The 26020-nt window shown below is 40.8% G+C and overlaps 1 protein-coding gene across 1 annotated transcript in view; it reads right to left on the bottom strand.

Annotated features, from left to right (window-relative positions):
- The window catches only part of btv (dynein cytoplasmic heavy chain beethoven), a 228401-nt gene that overhangs the window by 94804 nt on the left and 107577 nt on the right, over positions 1-26020 (bottom strand). The window contains exons 26-32 of the mRNA XM_080284359.1: positions 23326-23519; positions 21290-21428; positions 16242-16544; positions 13594-13910; positions 7021-7140; positions 1930-3060; positions 808-913 (exon numbers count right to left, since the gene is read on the bottom strand). Of these exons, the coding sequence (XP_080140485.1) occupies positions 808-913; positions 1930-3060; positions 7021-7140; positions 13594-13910; positions 16242-16544; positions 21290-21428; positions 23326-23519 (2310 nt within the window). The remainder of the gene's footprint in view (positions 1-807; positions 914-1929; positions 3061-7020; positions 7141-13593; positions 13911-16241; positions 16545-21289; positions 21429-23325; positions 23520-26020) is intronic.

Below are 26020 nucleotides of genomic sequence, written 5' to 3'. Positions count from 1 at the left end.
GTCTGTGGCAAACTTCTCTCATATAACTTCTGACACCCCTTCTTACATAACCACTGACTCAGTTCTGACACTCTGGGCATTTAGTAGATAGTGTTACACAAGATTATATATTGTAATACATACAGTACTACAGTATATATATACACTATTAAAACTGTAAAGCCTAATGGGCATTTACCTCAGGAAAGGTGAGTGTTAGGCCTAGGATGGTGAGGATGGTGTGTGCATGCTTGACATAGCAGTTTTTCCTAAATTTTGCCACTGATATCACAGCAGAGGGGGTACGAACTGAGGAGACAAGATGGCTAGGAGAGGAAGCAGCAGACAGGAAAGTAGGATGGGTAGGAGAGGAGATAGGAGACTGGGAGTTGGAAATGGTAGGAACTAGGAAAGGAGGTAGGAGGTGGGAAGGTAAGGCTGATGAGAGGGGAGGAAAGGAAAGGAAAGGAAGTAGAAGGGGAGGTAAGACAGACAGGAAAGGAGGTTGCCATCACTAAGAGCACTTTGTGCTGAATTACATTTTCTTCTATATCTGTGGTAGCATCTACAAGTGTATAATTACTAGTGAAGTGTATAACTTCGAATGGCTGGTTAACTTCTTGACTGACAGGCAACAGGATTCTGGTTGTTAGGTGGGAAAAACTAACAGCAAGGTGGCAACTGGAGAGAAAACTTTGGCCTGGTGGGCTGTTGAGCAGTAAAATCAATATAAACAGCAATTTCTTCCTCCAGCAGTAGGATTCACCGACTTCCACAAAAAAATATCCAACACAAGTCACCTATAGTAATTAACCATTCCAAACCTGCCTGGGAAAGCTTCTGCAGGACATGCTGTGGGGCGGTGTATGCACTACAGTGGATCATGGTGACCTGCGTGCTACGTAACTTGGAGAAACAGTGATGTAACAACAGGCTGTCAAAATGAAGACAAATTACAATACCATAATTTTTTTTCGGGTACTGGGACAGAAAAAAAATGTCCCTCATATATGAGACCAAAATTCTATTCAGTTTGAGATGCAGAGAAAACACTGCACTTGAAAGGCTGCAGGTTGAATGCAAGAAGAAAAACAGAAAAAGACTTTCAGAGGAGACTGGCAATATAGATGAAGACTGAGTAAACTGGCTAACTCTTACATTAGAAAGAAGGAATGAAAATGGATGACAGTGCAAGAAAGGCAAGGCACTGTACATGTACAGTATAAAAAAGGCAATAGACAATGCCCACTGAATTACAGACCAGTTTCACTTACCAGTGTCGTATGCAAAATAATAGAAAACTTAAGATGATGATGATGTTGATGATAAAATAATAGAAAAGTTATATTGTTGCTGTTATTATTATCATTATTATCAGCACCTGGTGGTTTAGTGGGTAATTAAGGTGCTCCAGTCAGACTGAGCCTGCGTAGGTTTATATCCAAGGGGTGATTGGGGTTTATTGCTCATGTGCTACCACTTAGACGAGTGAGGCTGGTCACCCTCATCTTAAATGTCGGGACCATCTTGCCTGGCCCCGGGCTCCTATGTTCCTCATGGGGTGACATTGGATTGGATGACAGATGGATGGATTATTATTATTATTATTATTATGGAGGAAAATGAATTAATCAATAATGTCAATGATATTTTGATGCTATGTAAAATTTTGGATTAGGTTACTTTACATTTCAATCAATGACAGTGCTTGCATTTACATCTGACAATGGTTATTTCATATTCTTCTCTGAAAATTATTTTTAAATACTGAAGTCACTCAAGATAGCTAGCACACAGTGCTCACAGCCCCCAAGTTTCCCAATTCATTTAAATTTCACTCAGCCTGAGAAGTAACCTTGAAGATTTTTTGAGACAACAAAAATTAATATTCAGTAATGGTACACCTCTACGATATGGTAATGCTAACACAATATTCATATCCACATTTACCTTTTCCCACAGCCTTCTGGTCCCACAAGAATGAAGGGCTGCTGTGTCTCAAGCTGAAGCCAGGGACTGAAGTAATCAAGAGAACACTTGGCATCAGCAGTGAGTATCAGTGGTACATCTGCAGAGCTGATCACCACACTGTCCGCTAAGTCAGAAGTGTATGATTCCAAACGGTCATGGGTAACATCATAGTACACGTTGAGAGGCTTGTGTTGATCAGGCACGTGCTCCCCTACCCACGAATAAACCTCACGTGCAAAGTCTGCTCTTGTTTCCTCAGGCAGGTTGCCTCCTAAGCCACGCACCAGAGCTAACGCAAAATGGGCTTTACTTGTGACATCTTGGAGATGTGAGAGACCATTAAGCACCCAACCAACTAGTGTGGTCTCAACCTGAGCCTCACCAGCCTTCAATACCCACTCAAGAGCTTTAAAGAAGTACTGCTCAACATATGGCTCAAGGTAGCGCTTGGATTCCTCACCCTGAGAGTTTAGCCAGGCACTAACAACAGCATGTATGTTGGTATCCTCATCACTTAAGAAAATCATACCCATGCGGGAGATGGTTGCAGGGGATGCTGAGGAGAGATCATGGGTCTCAAATATGAAATTAACATTTGGGCCAAATTGTATTCTTTCTCCTGATGGCATTGTCAAAAGGCGATTGTCATCAAGAACAGAGTTGAGAGACTCAATCCATTCAGGATCAATGTCACCATCACAAATGATCCATGATGTGACAGAAGGTGGTTCCCGTACCACCTGCCTGGCTGAAGCAGTGAGGACTCCATCAGACCATTCCCTGGTATCATGGTCAATATGGCCCAGTAGCTGTTGCCGGGGCATTGCCTTGGGATTCATGACATACTTAACTACTTTCTTATCCATCTTCAGCAATGCCTGTTTAAGAGTTTGCCATAGGGTGGTCTTACCAGAACCTGAAGGGCCCACAACCACAACTCCCATGCGCTGCTGCAGTTGCTCATAAAGCTCTAGTGCCTTCTTTATCTGACGGTCATTGGGAATAAGACTCATTTCCTGGAAGGTTTCCTGTAGCACAGCAGCTAAGTTTTCATATCCAACACCACGGAATACAACATCTGGGAAAACATCCTTCACGAGCTCATCAAACCTGAGAAATGAAATAAGAAATGAAAAACAAAATGCAGCTTTCTCAAAAGCCTGCAAACTAACAATATCAAAAGGCTCAAGCATTTGTCTTAACTTTAAACTTAGGCCGCAAGGCTTTACAGGAACTTATCAAGTTTTGATATCGGCAAATGATAAAAGTCTAATGACTCATATAAGCCACTGGAAGTCTTTCCCATCAGATAACAAACATTGTTAAATCATGATCAGTGGATCCAGATGTCTGAAAACCATTTTGAATTCTGTTTCATTTTAAGCTAATATTCCCTGCCCTGAATATTATGGTGTTGGCCAGAAATGCAAGCTATGACTTCTGTTTCTGACAGCATAATTAAAAATTCCAAAGGTATAAATGAGCCAATGCAAGTATTACATATTCTATTTCCAGGGGCATTTTCCTAACAACGGTGGGTCTGGTTAGTACTTGGATGGGTGACCGCCAGGGAACACCAGATGCTGTTGGCATCCCTGCGTGTCAAGTGGGGTTGGTGGAGGATTAGTGCCCCTCCCTGTAAAACAATTAACTCTAAGCCCTTGACCACCCCGTTTGGGATACATGGCGTCTGGCAATGGATGGATGGATGGATGGATTTTCCTAACAACCTCGTCTTTTTTAAAATCAAGTACACTCAAAGGTGATGATAATGACAATGACAATGATGATGATGATGAGGAGGAGGAGGATATGATGGAGGTGCAAGTGTCAGGTACAGCACTTTGTAGATTTATCTCTTAGGAAAAACAAAATTCTGCATAAACCAAAACCCACTTTTTACTCTACATTTCTTCATTTGGAAGCACCCTTCAGGAGGAGGCTTCAGACCAGTTTTGACACCATACAGGCATCAGAAATTGTGATGGGAGAAATAGTCCCAGATTCAGACTGCTGAGGAGAGATGCACTGCTTCTTGCCTCCAGCTAAAATTGCTCATGAGGCATAATGACCCTCCTGTGTCATGATTTCTCATGCAAGCAGTTGAGTGAGTGCTCAACTATGCCACTTTGCATGAAGGGTGGCCATGACGGTATTACTCTCTTTCGAGACTGCCTACCACTGCCACTAGTGACAATTTATGAACACACTTCTCCTGGTTTCCCATTTCTTATGTCTCATTTTTTTATATGTATTATGCATTTTTTTCTTTCTGTAAAAACTAATTGACCAAATTTACTCAAACTTTGGGATGTTATTGCTCATATAAAGTAACAAAACATATAAAAAAATCAGACAATATGAAAAACAAATGTACCTTCACCAGTAACAACCATCTATTCCCCTTACACATACTCGGGGTTTCATTCTCTTGGGATTTATCTTGGAAAGATCACATTACCTTACTTGTAAAATCTGCTTCCAAGAGATTAGGTGTGCTAAGCTGACACCACGCCTTCTTTACCCCTGTATGGTTATTGATTTTATACATACGTTTTATTCGACCCTGTGTAGAGCACAACTTTCATGTGTAGGGAGACTCCCTACATACAGCCCTTTTCAAGAAGGTGACATCAAAGGCTTTTTATCTCGTTAACTCTTTCTTCCTCTTACTGGCTCCTTTCAACCTCTGTCTCTTCGTTGCACTGTTGCATCTTTATCTCTTTTTTTTATACCTACTTCAAAGATCATTGTTCCTCTGAACTGCCTGCTTGCATCTCTCCACCACTACGGCAGGTGCATAGCACCTGTCTAGCAACAAACTCTCGTCCCTTTTCTGTCCAACTCTCTAATGCAAGAGTTAACTGTTACTCCAAGTCCTTCATGTATGCAACAGGTCAACTCTGGAACCGTCTTCCTCTATCTGTATTTCCTATCGTCTACGACCTCCAGTCTTTCAGACACTGTGTCCAGGCATCTCGAAATGAACGGATCTTGAATTTGGCTGTCTGTTATCTTTTTTTTTTTTTTTTCTTATAGGGAGCAATCTTGTGGGCTTCTGGGCTTTAGTTCCTTCTTTCATGCAATAAAAAATAAATAAATTAATTAATTAATTTAAAAAATAATGAAGAAGAAGAAGAACCTGGAGGACCAGTGGCTCCACATGAAGGAAGGAGACAGAGGAGGAGTAGGAATCAGTGCAAATGCTTGACCTTAAGACACTGATGTAATTTTTGACAATGGTAGCCAAAGCCATGTCATTTATTCATGAGTAGATCCCAACTTTGGCAGGAGTTACACTACCTGTTACAAAATTGGAAAGAAACTTTGGACATTTCATGAGCTACTTTCCCAAAAGAAGAGGGCAGTGAGACAAACAGGCATAACCTCATTCTTTAAAACAAGACCATCGACCAGCAGGGAAGAAGAGATGAGGCCCTCCAATAGCAGCACACCCATGTACTGCACTGCCTCTGTTTTATCTGCTTTCTCCTCCTCACCACACGGCTCCCCAGTGTGCTCTCCCACTGCCTCACTGGACCACTGTCCCCATCACTCTCCTACTGCCTCACAGGATCGCTCTCCCCATCACTCTCCCACTGACTCAATGGATTTCTCTCCCCATCACTCTTGCACTGTCTCACCAGATCACTCTCCCCAAGCCTCACTGGACTGCTCTCTCCATCACTTCCTGCTGCCTCACCGGACTGCTCTCTTCATCACTTCCCACTGCCTCACCGGACTGCTCTCTCCACCACTCTCCCACTGCCTCACCAGATAGCTCTCCCCATCGCTCTCCCATTGCCTCACTGCATCACTCTCTCCATCGCTCTCCTATTGTCTTGCTGGATCGGTCTCCCACTGCTCTCCTGCTGCCTCACCAGACTGCTTACCCCATCACTCTCCTATTGCCTTGCTGGATTTCTCTCCCCACTGCTCTCCAGCTGCTTCATCAAACTGCTCTGCCCATCACTCTCCCACTACCCCAATGCATGGCTCTCCCCATCATTATTCCACTGTCTCATCAGATCACTACCCCCACTGCTCTCCCACAGCCTCACTGTATCACTCTCCCCATTGCTCTCCCACTGCCGCACTGGACTCCTCTCCCAACTGATCTCCCATTGCTTCATTGGCTCACTCCCCCCACTGCATATCTGCTGCTTCATTGGATCACTCTCCTCCCCATCAATGTCCCACTGCCTTACCAGATCACTCTCCCAATCATTCATCACCTGCTCCTGAGGAAAAACAGAGTGCCCTTGGATACCAGCTGTTCCCTGGCATCAAGGACGACCCATGATGATGACTTGGACTGGCCAAGGAACCACTTCAGGGGCAAATTTGTTTTTAAACTTTGTAGGGTGGGTGAACTTTGACCACAAACATATTCCCTATAGAACCCAAGTTATAACTGCATCACAACATTATTACTAAGATTAAATCAAACATAGCAGGCAGAGCATGATGCATGCAACAACTATAAGCTGCGGGGGGCAGCTCTTGCTCACCTGAAGCATTAAATGGGAGGAAATTATGAAGAAGATGTGGAAAAAGAAAGAAAAAACAAGTCATGAAGCAGTGAGAAAATTAAACTGTTTACCCTCGAGTTGCGACTATACAGAATATGATGATCATACTTGTTTTAAAGCTGGTCAACATTTAAAACTTTATAACATCTGACAGCAATAACAATATAAAGCTCTATGTAACAATTAATGATAAACAAGAGTATAAATGACAACAAATTATAAATATTTGGATGAACTGACACAAACTATGAGCCACAAAAGCAATTAATGCCATGACGGCTCAAAAACAAATTGGCCTTCAACTTGAAGAGCTGATCTTTATCTGCTGCACAACCTCTCCATCCATACAGTTCTAAATCCATCAAAAAGAACAGATGGAGAGAAAAATAACAGAAGAGTGTAACAAGGAGTAAAAAGTAAACAGACTCTAAAGGAACAGGAGGCGAAACAAAGAGGAACAAGGTAATAGAAAAATATGCAAATAAGGGAAAACTATATTGAATCTGGACTACTAAATAGCAACAGAAGGAACACAGACCTGGAACTATCCGAGAAGGTGAGCTTCGAGAGTGTGTTGAGACGTAGGGCCTGTACCACCAGCTCTGCCTCCACACCTGCACTAACCTCAGCTCCTTGATTCTCTTCTGAAGAAGTCCTTCTGCAACACCACATCAAGATCTTGTTAGAAAAGAGAACTGTATTCATATTAATTCTGTCACTACCATGTATCCTTTCTACGGAGTGACACAAGTCAAGAATAAGAGCAGTGGAAATGAGTTATTTGGGAGAAGCATGGGGGGTTGCATGGAGAGAGAGACAGACAAATGCAGAAAAGAAGGAGCATTATGGTGCTGATTTGGACATGACTGAAAGCATTAGAAATTCTCAACGATGGGCTGGCCATGTGGAGAGGATGGAGAATGAAAGACTAACTAAAGGAGTGTATGTCAGTAAGGTGGAGGAAGAGACAATGTATGAGACGGAAGGATGAAGTTTACAGATACACGAGAGATGATAATATGAATTCAGTGAGGGCACCCTAACAACAAAGGAAAGGGTGATAAGGAAGCGATTTGTCTGTGGCCACGACTTAAAATGTTAAGTCATCTGGCTATAGACTGATAGAATATCTTGTAACAATTAATAAACAAACAAATACAGGTACAGTATATATATATATATATATATATATATATATATATATATATATATATATATACACAGTAAAACCTCGATATAACAGACTTCAATAGACTGGAATTCGCTTTTATCGGACTCGAGGAGCTATCGGACTAAATTCCTATATATCGAAAAAAGTCCAATAAAGCCAGAAGCAGTCCGGACTGCCTGACCATGTCAGGTATGTTCACCACAATAAGGTAAATAAAAGACATGTTTATCACTGTACAGTACAGTATTATTATATATACTATACCATTTGATTAATGTAGTGAAGTTATAACACAGTACAGTACTGCAGTGGTAATCAAAACAGTCTAAAAACCGTTCATGAGATCCGGACTAATGTCTGATATATCGGAAAAAGTCCGGGTTAGCAGGGGGAAGTCCGGATGTTGCTTATATCGGAATTTCACGTTTTTCGGAATGACTTGGGCCCAAATTAGTCCGTTATAGTGAGGTCTTACTGCATGTATGTATGTATGTATGTATGTATATATATATATATATATATATATATATATATATATATATATATATATATATATATGTGTGTGTGTGTGACTCTCTATTCTTGTAATAAGTGAGTCTTGAGTTTTTATTGTTATTTTGATAATTGAAGAGCAGGAGGAGTTAAAGATGAAATACAGGGAGTTGATCTTGATTTATTATCTTCAGAGAAAGTCTTAAGTTCAGCAGCATATGTATTACAGAGACTTAATATACTAAGTAAGTCTAGTTGGACCCCTCTTCTTGTTCATTCTCTCCACTACCTGTCAGTTCTATAGCTAATCTCCTTCTGAGCTCTGCTTCCTAAATTCTGGTGTAGCAGGGGTTGTGTCACTTGTGTTACACTGTTGTTGAAATGTTCTAGAAGCCTGTGTGTGAGTATGTGTGCATGTGTGTATGTGTGTGTATGGTCATGAGGCACTGTCATGTGCCTATCAAGCATTCCTTGAGTTAGAGTGTGTATGCATGATTAGCATTGCTCAATTCTCGCAGACACAATACCTGTCTCATCCTCTGACTTGCTGCTTCTATCTGTCTATCTATTCATCTATCTATTATGATTTGTAATTATAATATGGAGTCCTGACATATATATATATATATATATATATATATATATATATATATACTGTATATATATATATATATATATATATATATATATATATATATATATATATATATATATATATATATATATATATATATATATATATATATATATATATATATATATACATGTGTGTGCAATTTGATAAAAGAAAATTAAAATTTTCAGAAAAGCCACACTGGGAAATAATGTCCTCGCAGTCTGACCCTGACGACCCTAGTCTGCCCTACAGCGGTTACTCTGGTATGTGGGAAGCTACCAATAATGCTCATGAAGACGTTGCACATGATGATGATGATGATGATGAGTGGTGAAACGAGGACTCCAACACTGGCACTCCAGAAGAAAGAGAATGGCTGCATATAAACGGGTACTGATGCCGGACCCAGAACTGTCGTGTTCACACCTACACCAGGACCACAAAACATTCCAACTACCACCAAAATGCCAATAGATTTCTTCAATCTCTTCTTCACGGACACACTAACAAATAATATGGTCCAAGAAACCAACAAATACAGTGATCAGTACAGTACATCACTAACACAAAGGAGTACCTGGACAGCCATTCTGAGTGCATCCATGAAGGACATACCAACCCACAAGCAATAAGGGCTTTCCTTGGTGTTGCTATTAATATGGGGCTAACTAGAAAACCAAGCACTGAAAGTTACTGGATGACCACAAGCCCCAATTTTGTGACCCCTTGGTTTCCTCAACATTTCAACTGCAATAGATTCCGACTCTTATTAAAATTTCTTCGCTTCAGTGACAGCTCTCTACCAGCCCAAGGAAGATCTGTTCTTCACAAAATACAACCACTTACTCATTATTTTCGGCCATGTAAGGATATTTCACTGGATGAGAGCATGATTGGCTTCAAAGGGAAAACCCCTCCTCTGCGACACTACATGCCAAATAAACATCACACTCGGTTTGGAATTAAGCCTTGGTGTCTTTGTAACACTGCCTCTAGCCATACCCATACTTTTGAAGTATCTGAAGGTCAAGCTAATTTGCCAGCTCAGCATAACACGAATGTGATATATGCCATGACATTCACTCTCCTAGATCAAGGAGGGCTGTTAGATAAAGGCTATAATGTTGGTCTTGACAGCTATTTCACTTCGTTGAACCTCCTCGGACACCTCTACCAACGAGACACAATGACGACTGGAACAGTAAGGCGAAACAGAGTTGGACTACCAAAAGGTTTGAAGGCAACCCAGCTTCAGAACAATCAGACAGCTGAATGTCGGCAAGGTAACCTACTCTGTGAAGCACATAATGGCCGCAAAGAACCAGTTCTGTCGTCAACAACAGCAGAGGAGGGTTCACTGCATACAGAAACAGATGAGGAGTTATTACAAGGAAGCCCAGAATTGTAAGGGAGTACAACAGAATAATGGATGGTATGGACAACAAAGACAGTAAGCTCTACTCCTACCTAAGTCAATAGCATTCAGTGAAATGGACAAGCAAAGTTGCCTTTTACTTCCTGGCACAGCTATGTTGAACAGCTACGTACTGTATAAAGACACACCTGTAGGGGAGCTCTGTCCAGACCAGAATACATGGGGGCAGTGATCGAAGACCTGGTCTCTCCTTACAAACCAAACAAGAGAAACTCAAAGAGAAAAAGACCAAAGGAAAGGTGCTCACTAGATTCCCTAGACACACATGACATGGCATCCACAGCTTGACTTCATCAGTTGGAGAAATTGGCAAGAGGAAAATTCAGAGACTGTGTGGCAGGCCATGAGCGTCGTGTACAGGCTTGCTATAAGTGTAAATAGCATAATGTGGGGCTGTGTGTCACCTGTTTCCATATATAACATCAATACTAATACCAAGTCATCACATGTATCACTGTTGTGAATATCACTGTCACTACACCCACTGTGTATTACTTCAGCCACAAAATATATTACAACTGGATTATTGGACATTGTGCAACTCCAAAATCCACACATTCATATAATTCAAGTTATTTCTATGAATAGGCCTAATATTTATGTAACAAAAATGGTTACATGATTGTTACATTATAGAGCAAGATTTCTGTTACAATTATTCCTATACACAAAGAAAAAGAATTTAACCTACTGTCTTTATATACCATATATGACACCTTACTAGAGTAATGCATCAAATTTATTTAGGTAAAGTTCATTATTTTTTTTCATGCGGATTTCCGTAGCACAGAACCTTATCATCATTATTTTCAGAGATGGTAATAGAATTTTTTCCTGTAGGGTAATGAATCTGGATTATTCTCTTTTATAATACAAATAAGATATAGAATCATTTATATTATATTTTTGTCTGTTTCTATGATCCCCTATCCATTACTTAGCAGAAAATGCTGAAGACTGGAGAAATAGATGAAACTGGTAATAGATGAATAGGTAGAAGGGAAGACGAAAGGTGATGTAAGTGAGTGAGGACGAGATAGGAAGTTGAAAGAATATTATGATATTGTATTCTGGAAGCAATAATTCTGAAGTAAGCAAAAAGTTGGAAAGGGGATGGAAGGAGAGAAATAAGCATAGTAACAATGAATAAGGAGTTAACGAAAAAAAAAGTACAGTATAACGGGCAAACACGTAGCAAAGACTCCATCACTTGTCAATAAAATAATTCTCGTCTATAAATATATCGGAATTATATTTATGACTACTTATGGTCTGACATACAATGCTAGAAAAAAAAAAAGTTTTTGTCTTTGCCTCCATGAATATCTATAATGCAGTGTCACTAAGAGGAATGAAGTCACAGAGTGTGCAGTGAGGTTGGATGGTGAGGATATGGAGAATGTGAGTGCATTCAAGTACTTGGGTAGTGTGATGAGTAAGGATGGAACTTTGGGGGATGAAGTGTGTGAAAGGGTACAGCAGGGAAGGAAGGTTGTTGGTACACTGAAAGCAGTGATGAGAAATAGGGAGGTGAGTATGGAAGTTAAGAAGACACTGCATGACAGTATTGTGATCCCTACCCTGACGTATGGAAGCGAGGCATGGACCTTGCAAGATGGGAACAAGTCAAGAGTGAGAGCAGTGGAAATGAGTTACTTGAGAGGAGCATGTGGAGTGACGTGGAGGGACAGGTTGATGAATGAAGAAGTGAAGGAACGCTCTGGGGTGGATGTGGATGTGGTTGAGAAGATTAGGAGAAATACACTGAGGTGGTTTGGACATGTGAAGAGAATGGAGAATGAAAGACTGACTAAGAGGGTGTATGTAGGTGAGGTGGAGAGAGGGAGAGGGAGAGGTAGACCAAGGATGAGGTGGAGGGATGGAGTTGAAAGGTATATGAGGGAGGGGGGGGTGAGTTGGGGGGAGGGTAGTCAAATGGTGGGTGACAGAGCGACTTGGAGGCGTTCTGTCTGCGGCCACCCTTTGCGGGGTTAGGGCGTCGGACTATAGATAGATAGATAGATAGATAGATCATTTACATGCCTTTTTTTTCCCTTGAAAAATAGAACATGAAAAAACTATCTTCATTATTTTGTTAAGAAATAATATGACATAACATAAGATCTGAAAATAATGAAAATATAAATACACAAAGATGAAATAGACATCAGGTTTTGAACTTATACACACAGAGCATCTAGGGTTGTGTCCAGACAAACCTAAGAAACACTGGGTGTTGCATAAAAAAGCACATAAGTTGCTACCTTACTGTCGCTTCATTTGGTAACAGCAGGATACTGTCTGAAACATCAATTATGAAGTAATAACTACCACTTATTTTTCTACCACATGATGTCTATTACCTCTGCTAAAATTTTGATAATTATTGTGGGAGGTTTGGAAAGTTTTACATTACTTCTGGATTAATTTATAAAGATGCTTGTCTAAAGCCACAAAACTGGCTTAATCTGGCAGCGAACCGACAAAGCCAGTAATGTGGCTTGTGGCAGTGAACCAGTCAAGCTGCTAAACTGGCTTCTAGCAGTCTAAGTGTTAATTAAAGGAACAGGAAATGTGATGAGAAGTGTCATATTCACAAGAGCAGGAACTGATGGTTAGGACCGGTTAATTGTGAGAATTTTGTATTCAGACACAAAATACACTGATAAAAGTGTTGGCTCACAAAGTTAGTTAGGAGAAATAGAGAAAAAGGTTGTCTGGGTCACAACTGAGAGTAGGAGAATTAGTGCATACATTACTGATCCAGTTTCTCCAATCTTTTTAGGTGTCATTATTTAGTATTTAAAAAAAAAAAAAAAAAAAAAAAAAAAAAAAGTGAATGTAAACTTGCGGGCCCTGAACCAAGTAACATTTATTTCCATTTACTACTTTAATTCGTTATTGTGGGGTTTCATCAATGCAGCAGTTTGGCAGACCAATCAATCACAATCAGGAAGTTTTGACTGAATTGGAATAGATCGCTGTTTACATTTAACACCGTCACTGCCACATGCATCTTTCTTAAAAGCCATAGCTAGGGTTAAATGGAAGTAAAGTGACATAAGAAACAGATAAAATACACGGATCACCACGAAGCCATGCAGTGTAGGCAATCCAAGTGATCACGCAGCAACTGGTACACTCAACAATATCTGTAGCCACCTGGTAAACTAGTCTGGTGGGTGTGGGAATTTCAAGTGCCCTCTCGTAATTTTTTCTGGATTGAAAGAGGTGTCAGACCATATAATGCCAGTAAATTGGTGTTGTACCTATATCTTGGAAGTAGCCAGTAGGGCATTACATTTGAACAAGCTCATAAATTGTATGTACAGTACAGTATTCTAGCTTAAAAAAAAAGTACAATGCACAACATAAATTAACACTTCACTCTCCCCACCTGTATGTCTGAAGAAGACTCCCTGAACCTTTGAGTACAGTTTTAAGTGCTCGTAGACCCCAGTCATAATGTTGCTGAGGGGTGAGTAGCTCCTTTGACAAGCTAAAGATGGCCACAAGTTTCCTCCCCAAACTTTTTGCATCCTTAAACCCTTCACTGAAAAGGATGACTTCAGCAATGAGTTCATTGTCAGGTCGGGACATGGCAACAGGTCTGAAGAGCTGCTTCAGGTTATCTGGAAGTTTTTGACGTCCACCATAACCTTTACCTGCTGGGTTCATTGTGATGAAAATCCCAGAGTTAGGATCAACTGGTACCTGTAAAAAATAAATCACAATATATATCTGCAGATTACATATCTGTCATTTAGTATGTAATAGACATAAAATTATGAAAAATTCTTAAGGTAAATAAAACAAAAAACCAGCTTACAAGGAGGAAAGGTGTTCACATTTAATGGTTTAAGGATGCCTGATACTGACATGTTTTGACTAAGATATCTATTTCAAACAGTCAAACCAAGACGATGAAAAGAAAGAACAAAATGTGACTTAAATAGTATGACTTTCTGTGAAGGACTAATGACTAAGTACAGCAATTCCCTGATAATGTCCCAAATTATGTAAACTTCTTTTCATTCTTCCATGTCCTGCACTTTGCAAGATCACTGCACGGCTAATCTGACTGTACTTTCAGATACAATACAGTCATCCCAAGACCAAGAAGCATGAATGCAGAGGAAAACATTAAGGCAGCAAGATGGACTTCAGTACAGGTGCTTATGGTAGTGAGTTTCATTGACCTATTAAAAAAAAATACTTTTAATCTTTAAATGCACTGGTGTACACTTATTTTGTCATCCTCCTCCTCCTCCTCATCATCATCATCATATTTTTTTCTGCCTATGGATGTGGTGAGATAGATTCCAGGAAGCAAGGAAAGAGAAAGCATGATAGAGGAAGAACTATTATTAGCATGCCCAGTGAAATGGACCAGACACTCATTTACCCACCATTCAAACCCCTGGAATCCTGACTGTTGTGTACTTCAGGCCCAAAGATCATCACAAAATTTTTCATAATTTTCCTTTACAGATGCATTTCACACTACCTGCCTGACAGAACTCAATGGATCAATCATGGAATTAAAAAGCAAGGTGCCAAACCCTTGTTACAGTGGTCCTCTGTACAGTACATACATGTAATTCATTCAACTAAGTCCACAACAAGTTTCCTACCAACATTAACTTTCATATCACACACTCTTATACTGTATATGCATTTTCCATATCCATTCACCTTCTTGGTTTACCATGCTGTCTCCCACCTTAAGGCACACTTACATGCACCCTTGTCATGCTCCTATGGTGTCATGTTCATCATGGTGAGGTCGTATTCCTCAGAGGAAAAGTCACTTTCCCCACTCACAATTGGTGATAACGTCACCTAGAGTTCTCTCCCTATCACACTATCACGAAGACCTTTTCTCTTCTTGTCTTTGGACTTCATTGGTGTAGAAGTCGGTGGCTGCGGGCGATCAGTCGGGGATCTGGACACAGGGAAAACTTTTTGCATAGGTCTATCCATTACGGATGTATGCAGATAACTAGAGCGTGACTGGGATGCAGGAAGGAGGGTTGCCAGTGGCTGTGTGTGGTGGAAATAACCCGCGTAATATTCAATGTCGTGAAACACGAGATCATGTATACATGTCACCTGGATGTCTCCGGGCCATCTTGCACACAGTACATGACACCCGGACACCATGGGTTAATGTACAAACTGGGCAGGAAGTGACTTTTCTTTTTTTTTTCAGAGGCTGGTTTTCCTGAATTCTAATTTCTTAACAATGCACACCATTGTAAATTTCCATGTGGTCTAGTGGCGAAGTACAGGGTATTGCAGTTTATTCACTGTCCACCACAAAAGTGAGCACGTGGGCAGCCATGATGATGAATGTGCAGTCACGACAGTAGGTAGGCGGGAACTGGGGAGGATGCAAGGGCGCTCTAGTGGACATCACCGGACTATGCACCAAAACACAGTTGTTTGTCACTGCGCCGCCAATTTAGAGTAGGGATGAACACATATTGGCTTTTTCTTCGCATTCTGATATTTATTGGCCATTTTTGGACCCATGCCCGAAACGTCCGGGACTTGGGCATCCGGGTCTTAAAGGGGTTACTGTACAACTAAAGACTCAAGCTTAGACTCTGCACTCTAAAAAATTTATCTATCTACTTATACCAGATGCTATCATCCTGCAAGGAATGTTTTTGAGTTAGTTTTTTAACAGGGAGGGGCATTAGCCCTCCACCATCCCACTTGTTGACACGTAGGGAACAAGTATGGGTTGATTATATGGTTACCACCCAGAACTGTAAATGATTTCCAGGCTTACAGGAAACCATAAGGCTTGTCACTCAATGTAAACCCACCTGAAAAGGAAAGAAGAGTAACAAAAAGTGACGGGAAAAATGGGATAAACAGGAAGAGAGGAAGGCAGACACAGAAAAAGAATGATAAAGGTGTAGGAAGACGTAGGCAGCACTACATCAAGTGAGTCGATGATGGTCACCAGAAGCTACCACCAAAAAATTTATCAAGCAGCAACTTATGACAAAATTAAAATTTTTTCCTCTATCATACTTCTTTGTCCAGTAGTGTGGTTGTGGTGGCTTGTGACTTCAGTGCTGCCTGGATGGTTTGTATCTGCATAGAAACTGCAGAAAGAACAGCCTCTTCAAGACGGTTGAATTCATCGAAGCAGCCCCATGCTCCACATTTCACTAAACCCACAAAAATTCGCCCCATGGATTTGACATCAATGCCTTCATCGCAGTTGAACACCAGAACCTGACGTCCAAACAGGCCACCCAAAGCCTTCACTGACTCTGTCTTGCCAGTTCCTGCAGGACCATAGGGATTGCCACCAAGGCCCATATGCATACCCTGAAAGAAGATATCAGTCTTGAGTTCAGTCTGGAAGTGAGGATGTAATACGGCATTTAGCTGAATACATCCAGCATCATTACTGTACTTCTGTCCTTACAATCATACATACAAACATGCATGAATACATACAAATTATGTCATGCTTCCTGTTAAAAAATCCCCATTCTGAAGTTGGCCATGATAAAGCTGATGTTTTCTATGGACTGGTCACTAAACCAAGTGCCAAGAGCAGCTAATTACTGTATTTTCCAACAGTTGCTGGAAAAAAGGGAAGAAAACAAGAAACAAAGAATCGAATCTAAGATGTTTATTAAGATTTTTAACAATGTGAGAGTCTCAGCTTGGACTCCGACTCTATTTACTGTACTTGTGGCTGAATAATTCCTGCCTAAAAAGTCTTATCATGTAGCTAGTTATGATATATTTAGCTACACTTCACTCTCATGGTAGTATCTCCCAATGACAATGAAAGCCATTCATCTACTATCTATTAGCATGTTTATACACTAGACATAGTTTTCCTCACATACTGAAAAAGAGAATATCTATTTATGTTGTCTGTTGCTCAACCCTGGTCTATCTGATCAAGCAGACCTGTTGACCACAGGTAAGCAACTATTCCTACGAGGGTGCCCCATAACTTCAGCACACCATTGTGTCTCTGTCTTGGTGTGGTATATGCTGTGCAGTGCTCTATTATGCGTGCTATGCTGTGTGAGCCTATTCTTTATGCTGGGTGTGTATCATCTGTGATACCATCCAACCTAAATCTAGGCTGATAGCTGAGGAGGGCTGGGTGATGTCCTGCTCTAAGTCCTGGCTAGATGAACTCATTCATATTTGAGGGCACTTCTAATGGGTGGATATCAAGAACAGGGTTTGTAATATAGTGTTCTGACTGAGGTGTCATATTGCCCTGCAGATGAAGTGAGTATAAAGTTGTTTCTTCATTGTTGTTGGAAAGTCTGGGGGCAGGATATTGCTGTAAATGGTTTGATAATGCTTGTGTGGTGATTGTTTTATGTCCCTAGGTGTGCTGTGTAAATGCATCTCAGGGAAAGAGAAAACTGACATCAATGAGTATATAACGTATGGGGAAGCATCAGCAAGAGGACACTGCACAAAACTACACAAAAAGAAGTGATAAAGATGTAAGGAAATTTAGTTTCCCAAATCGGGCAATAGATCTGTGGAATGCACTACCGAATGAAATAGTGTGTGCCAAAACAATTCATAAATTTAAGTATATGTACGATAAAAATGGTTTAATGCACGGGACAGTACGAGCCTGACTCAATCCCGTTAAGATACAATTAGGTAAGAACACACACACCCACGACATCATCATATGGTTCCAGTAATTAAACAATGAAAATGATGAAAAAATTAACACAGTGAAACAGAAAACTAGAGTGCTTTGTAACAACAGTTAACCACACCACTGACCCATCTCTGCTCTACAAAACACTTAACAGCATCACTAAATCATAAACAAGCACCTTCAAACCCATGCCACCACCACTTTTAACATCAAACACAATTCTTATCATCATCCAATCCAGTGTTGCCCACGAGGAGCGTAGAAGCCTGGGACTAGGCAAGTTGGTCCTGACATTTAAGATGAGAGTGACCAGCCTCACTCATCCCTGAGTGGCATTATGTGAGCAATAAACCCCAACCATCCCATGGGTATAAACCTACACAGGCTCAATCCAGCTGGAGTGAATTACCCACTAAATCGCCAGGCACCATAGTTTGGTTATATTCTTACCACCCAGTGTAGTATACGGTTTCCTGGTGTACAGGAAACCATCTGGCTTGTCTCACAGCGTAGTCATCCATAGACAGAAGGAAGAGGAAGGAATGAAAGAACGAAAAACAGAAGAGGAAGGAATGAAAGAACGAAAAACAGAAGAGGAAGGAATGAAAGAACGAAAAACAGAAGAGGAAGGAAGGAATGAAACATATTTCTTCTAACAAAAAACTGACAGACACACTCATGGACCACTGAACAAACATGTTTTGAGTTAGAATAACCATCTTCGCATAGGCAGTGCTTTCCACTCAACCATAACATAACCCCCTTCAGTCCAGAGCAGACACATAACACTATCAAGAATGCAAAGAACTCTACAAGCACACAGTCAGATGGCATCACCAAACTTCATCTGAAACACTTACGACTACATGGCATCCATTCATTCATTCATTGCCAGATGCCATGTATCCCACATGGGGTGGCTAAGGGCTTAGAGTTAACTGTTTTACAGGGAGGGGCACTAATCCTCCACCAACCCCACTTGACACGTAGGGATGCCAACAGCATCTGGTGTTCCCAGGCGGTCACTCATCCAAGTACTAACCAGACCCAACGTTGCTTCCAAACCATCACAAATATCAGCAACTAAGAGTGCAATACTCATGCACACTGTAGCATTCTAAACATCAGGAAATATGGAACAATCATCATTATACTTAAACATGAATCTAACACTTCCTTCTTCATATAGGCCCAAAATACGTCGCAGCACACCACTGAACATAAATAAATGCCAAATTCATAACATAAGTCACACCTCATGGCACTCCTGTTCCCTCAAAACATGGTTTTAAGGCACTACACTTCACAAACACATTATGTACCAACCACATGCAACACATTTCTGATGGCATTAACTTAACAACCAGCGCAACCAGTTCTCATAACACTAGACATAAGTAAAGCCAATGATGCCATACCTCTGAAAACTGATCACCAAAATGTACAACACAAACATGGAGAATAATACCAAATGCTGGGATGCCAACTTCTGTACTTCTGGTATACAAGCACATGCTACATAGCAGGGAAAGACATCATGAACACAAAATTACCATAACAAACTTTCACAGGGATCCATTCTTTCACCAACACTTATCAACCTATTAATGTATGACATTCATACATCCCAACTGTCCAGAAAAATTGCCTCATATGCAGACGACATTACCAAAACAACCACACACCAAATCACACATACGGTCCACACACTGCAACAAGACCACCCCAACACACTTCGGGAATGGGTCAAGGCCAACAGATTGACGATAGCTCATCAAATCAACCACTACACTCATCACCAGCAGCAATCATTAGCACATTACACTCAGCAATGTATTTGTGCCACACACTCCTTCAATAAGTCCTTAGAGTGACATATGATGCTGGATTCACTTTAAAGGATTAAATACATGACATCAAGGAGCAGTGCGCCCTCAGACTCAATGCACTCTGACCGATTGCAGACCTTACAGAACAACACTATATGCATCATTACTGGCTGCACTAATATCACTCCTACAGCCCAATTACATTTTGAAAATAAAGTCCTCCCTCTCAAAGAATATTTTGGCATATGAAGCACACAGTATTACACTGAAGCTTGCACTAACACCTAACACTCCTGTCATTAAATGAGCTACACGGCGTAACTAAACACAAAAAAATATTCACCACACAAAAAATTACCAGACCCTCTTCAACAATATCACACCTTCAGTCACTCCAACACTAGCAATGAAGAAACAGTTACATAATCATTTCATGTACGAGGCAATACAACATCTTGTTCAGAACACTGTATTAGAAGATCCATTTCCCCTTTGAATGTATCCTTAAATAAAGCAGATCAGGTTCACCAAGCTGGGTTTAGATTGGAACATCAATCAGCCCTCTTCTGTTATCAGCTTAGATTTGGGCTGGGTGGAATCACACATGACATGCCCCATTTGCAGAATAGTCCCACACATCATTATGCATATAGGGGTGTACTGCAATGAGCAAGCCACATTACGGTGCTGACATAGTATCAACAGTGTAGGGAATGTACTGGATGACACCACAGGGGCAGCTGCTTACCTGTGGTCAATGGGGCTGGTTGGCCAGACAGACCACGGTAAAGCAGCAGCAGAAATGGCAGCAGCAGTAGCAACAACAACAACAACAACAATAACATTTTGTCTTGTAAAACTGTGTTTTTTTTATATCGAGTACAAAGAATCAAATTAACAGTCAAATACAACCATTAATATAAGTGTCTGCAGTAGTCGCTGTATTATTTTCAGAAGCAGTGAATACAGGGTATTGCTCTTACAACTTACTGTACAGCAATGATAAAGCAAAACATAAATTTTTCATTACACAATCTAGTACACTGCAAATGTTAATACTGACATAACTTACAAAAATGTGAAAAGAGTATTGTATCTTTATATTCATCCATCACCCAATCCTCTACTACCCAAGTGTATGGACCCAGGAGTAGGCTACTCAGACCTGACACATGTGGCAAGTGACCTGCCTCATTCTTCCCAGAGAGGCATTATGTAAGCAATAAACCCCAGCCTGCCCCTGGATGTAAATCCTTGCAGGCCCCATTCAACTGGAGTGCCTCAACCCACTAGACCACCAAGGGTCATCTGGTTATATGGTTGCCATCCAGCACAATAAATGATTTTCTGCATTAACATAAATCCCTTGGTTTGTCATTAAGTGTAGAGTTACATGAAGGTAGCACTACATCAAGTGAGTGGATGGCAGGTGCTCCCACCTACCACACATACCATACTAAGTGGGGGGATGGGAAGTCAAATGGTGGGTGACAGAGCGACTTGGAGGTGTTTTGCCCGCAGCCACCCTTTGCGAGATTAGGGCGTCGGGCTATAGATAGATAGATGGATTATAACTGAAAATTAGTGCTTACCTGTGTGAGTGTGAGGTAACATTTATCAGTCAGTGGTGTGTGTACTAGCTTAGGTGCATTGCCCTGGTACTCATAGGTGTAATTAAACTGGGCATCAACCATCTTCATAATTGCCATGCCTCCATCCTCCATGTAAAATCTGTGGATAAATTAGCACTAGTTGTTTTATATATATATATATATATATATATATATATGACAAAAACTTAGTTCTGGACTTGCTGTGCATTCTCACATAATCTTGCCCCTAGCATAGGCTACATTTATAAGAGGCAAATCAATCAAGGGAGGTGCCTATGGGACGTATTCCCCCCCCCCTCCTCCAATCAAATCAGAGATGCAAGATGAACACATTAAGGAAATCAAGGAACAACACAAGGGGTGGAAAAAAATTCAAGAGGAAGAAAATATAAATTTGAAAGGGATTACAGAACAACAAAGCAAGGAAAAAGTGGAGAAGGAAGTGGGTAGGGTACTAAGAAGTGGAGAATCTTTAGTCAGGGATGTAGCAGACAAGAAAAAATGCGTGATAATTTCATGAGTAAAAGAAAAACATACGACAGTAAGATCAGAAAGGGAAAGAGAAGAACTGAGTAATGTTAAAGAGATAGTATCAGTACGGTCGTTATGGAAGGTAACAACGAAGCTCAAGAAGAGACTGAAGAAGTGTTTAGGACAGGAAAGTATGAGGAAGGAGGGAAGAGGCCACTTTAAGTAAAGTTTAAGTCTTAGGTAATGGTAAATGAAATCATTAACAGAACATGGAACTTATCAGACAAAGAGGGGTTCAAGAAAATGTGGATATGGAGAGATGCAAATGAGGAAGAAAAAGAGCTAAAATAAAAAAGCTAGTAAAGGAAGCAAAGGCAAAAAATGAACAGAAAACGGAGGAAAAGACAGTGTTCTACTGATGAGTTATGGATTAGAAATTGAGGAAGTGGTACCAATGAAGAGTGGGAGAAAAGAGGGAATAAAAAGCAAAGAAAAAAGTTTGAAAGTGGCATGGTTTAACAATGTAACTGGTTAGATAAAAGCCCCATCGTTAGATGGGGTATTGTATATCAGGGTACTTTTAGCACGTAAAACAATGTGGAGCGTTTACCAGTCTTGAGTTTCCCCCCAAACCAAGTCCAAAACCCACCCATATGAGCCCTAAAACAAGTTCAAAGCCTATCTAAATGGCCTCGCGGCTATCAAGGAAGCTAAACTAAGCCTAACGCCTGTAAGTAACTCACTAAAACCAACAAATAAAATCTGAAAATTGTCAAATATAAGTCTGAAAAAAATCAAGCTTAGTAAACTGTACCCCAAAATGACAATGTTCACCCCATCTTTAGCTAAAACACATTAATCTAAGTCTAAAAACAGTTTATAAATCAACCTAAACACACAATTTTAGTCTATCATCAAAATCGGTAAAAAAAAAAAAAAAAAAATCAAAACCCATTGTTAAACTGGGGTCTGGCCATCGTTAGGCGGGGTATGGTGGTATTTCTACCCCCATCATTAAGCCGGGGTATTGCATCTAGGGGTATTGTGTACCGAGTTATCACAAGAATGTCATAGCACCTAATACTGTATCAGTAACATCTTCATTCATTCATTCATTGCCAGACACCATGTATCCCAAACGGGGTGGCCAAGGGCTTAGAGTTAATTGTTTTACAGGGAGGGGCACTAATTCTCCACCAACCCCACTTGACACGTAGGGAGAACGTTATGCTAATGGAAAAATAATGTTCTTGAATTCACTCTCATTGCGAGCAAGTGGATATGACACCGACTGATTTAAATTTTATTTTGATCTATACAGTACAGCACAATATTGTTCATGGCTGGCAACCATAAGATCCATGATCAATAAAATACAGTAGTTTTTCAAACTTCCATCTTCAGTCTAAGTATGCTTCAGAATGCACCATTTGACACTGAAACTTTAATATATTGCTGGTGCAAGATGCCCCTGAACCTCCCTTGAGGGACACTTCACTACCCAACCCCCCTCTTCACAAAACACAGGGTCAGTTCCTGCTTACCTAAGCTGTTTTTGCCAAGCCCAGTCAGAGGTGGTGGTGGCAGCAGCGGCAAGAAGTGTGCTGACAACATCAATGTTATGAATTGTGTCCAGGATGAGAGCCTTCAGTTTGAGCTCCAACACATGGTTGTCACTGGTTTCCTCCCCTGACTCTCCACTGCTCAGGTCCACACTTGTGTACGACTCCAGCTTAACCTTAAAGAAAGAACATGAATTAACTCATAAGAGTTTATGGCACATGATTATTTTCATCTTAATCCTCCTACATACTGTATAATGTACTTATATTTACACAGAACTATTTCTCATTCTCCATTCTTTCCCTTTGGAGGTACCCTACAAAAAAGGTTATCAGAGCTGGTTACGTCACCATACAGGCATTATAAGTGGTGACTGGACAAATCAGCCCAAACTCAGAGCTGAGGAGTAAGCACATTACTCCAACTATAATGCTTCATGAGGCTTAAAGAATTTCCTCTGGCCCTGTCAATGATTCATCTCCTGAAAAAAAGAACTCAGGCTACACAGCACCATACAGGTACATACTGTACATCAAGAGAATTGTCCATAATCCAGGTGAACACATTACTTAAGCTGCTCTCCAGTTTCTTATACAGAATATCTTCATGTCTATTTGCCCTTAGTATTCTTATGAATCTGAGTGCCTACTTCCCTCTGCCCCATTGCAGGCCTATCCATTATGTTGGCATTAGTGTTCTATTTTTTTGTGCCAGGTTGGCTGTAGTTTATTCTGTTAAGTGATTTTTATGTGGTAGATGGGGGGTGCCCATCATCCACTCTCTCAATGTAGGGATGCCTTATGGTCTCTGCACTGAGTAACAAGCCAAATGGTTTCCTGTACCCAGGAAACCATTTACTACGCTGGGTGGTAACCATATAACCAGGGTTTTTGGCAGGGTTAAGTGTCCCCCAGATTCCCCTATCCAAAATTACTTAATCATGGCAGTTGTTTCAGATAGCCTTGGAGGGCCCAATACCTGTCGAAGCCCAAACCAAATGGGAAGATTTGCATGGCGATGTGGAATGTGAGAGGTGTGAATGAGGAGAACAAGAGGGTGGAAGTGGTGAATGTGTTCAAGAATGGTAGATATGCTGTGATGGCATTGTGTGAAACAAAGATGAAAGGGTGTGAAGTGGAGGAGTGGGAGGGTGTAAAATGTGTAAGATCAGGCATGAATTGGTGACGAGGATGCAAGGAAGGAGTTGCTTTGCTGATGAATGAGGTGTGGCAGAGTGGCATGAGAGATTAGAAATGTGTTAGCTAGAGGAGTATGTAAGTCAAGTTCAAGGATGAGAATGTGAAAGTGGTAGAGATTGTAGCATATGCACCATGTGAGGACGGGAGTGAGAGAAAGACAGGTTTTGGGATGAGCTGGATGAAGCAGTGAGAGAAATGCCCAGAATCTATAAAGTGATCGTAATGAACGATATGAATGGAAGAATAGGCACTCGTCCTGAGGATGACATAACAGGTTGCAATGGAGTACCAGGAGAAAATGATAATGAGAAGTGACTGAAGGATATGTGTCAGGAAAGGAGGTTGTGCTTTTGTAACTCATATTTCAAGCACAAAGATGCACATAAATATACATGATATAGAGGGAACAGGGATCATATTGAAAGGAGCCCGACTGATTCCGTGCTTGCAGAGAGGTCGATGCTGGGAATGGTTGCTGATATGAGGGCTGTGAGAGGACGATGTGGAGGTCTGTCAGATCATACGACTGTGGAAAGCAAGATCAATCTGAGAGGAGTGAGGTGGACCAAGAGATAGAGGAGCAGTTAGGGAGAAAGACTGAAAGTTGAGAAGCTGAGGATCAAAGAAATGGCAGATGTATATAGGACCAAAGTAGGGGAGGAGTCAGAATCAGCAAATTAGAATGAAATGGATCTGGACAGCCTGTGGAATGCATATAGAGATTGCTTAGTTAGAAATGCTAAAGCAGTGTGTGGTGTGGCAAGAGTAACAACAAAGAAGAAAGGTACAGCATGGTGGGATGAAGAAGTTAAGAGAGCAGTGGAAGAAAAGAAGAAGAAGTGGCTAAAGTGGTTACAGGACAGGGGTTCAACTGAAATAAGAACTGAATATATTGAGAGCAAGAAGCACATAAAAAGACTAATGAAGAGGAAAATGAAGGAGGTAAATGATGATCTAGGAGGAAAAATGAATGCAAACTACTCTGAAAATAGAAAGTTATTCTGGAAAGAGGTCCAGAAATGTAGAAGTGAAAGCAGAAAGAAATGTGAAAGTGTGAAGGATGTAGGTGGTACATTATTAACCCATAGGGATGAAGTAAGGCCCAGATGGAAAGAATAATTTGAAAGCCTGATGAATGGGAACAGAGAAAGCAGAACCACTGTAAACATGATTGGTTTGGGGAGTGTGCAGAGAAGGAATGCAGTACCAGGAAATGTACCCCTCGCACAGGTGGAGAGTGCTGTGAGCCTTATCTGCACCACCCTGTCTCTTTTTGCAAATTTAGCAGGCAGGGACAGCAGGGTAATATTCTTTTTCCCCTACCCAACAGATAGGTTATCTGGAAAGCATGAAATAAGTTAGCTTGTCACTACATGCAGAGTCACTGTCTCTCTGCAGACACAATTACATTAAGGGTCCTGCCCCTGGGTGGGAAAGGAGGTCCAGGTGATGATGATGATGATGATGATGACCAAAA

The sequence above is a fragment of the Coenobita brevimanus genome, chromosome 101, assembly GCF_032717465.1.
Source record: "Coenobita brevimanus isolate Jiangsu-jjx chromosome 101, ASM3271746v2, whole genome shotgun sequence".
Classification (NCBI taxonomy): Eukaryota; Metazoa; Arthropoda; class Malacostraca; order Decapoda; family Coenobitidae; genus Coenobita; species Coenobita brevimanus.
Note: the sequence above shows the minus strand (reverse complement) of the source record. Positions and strands in the feature narration are given on the sequence as shown.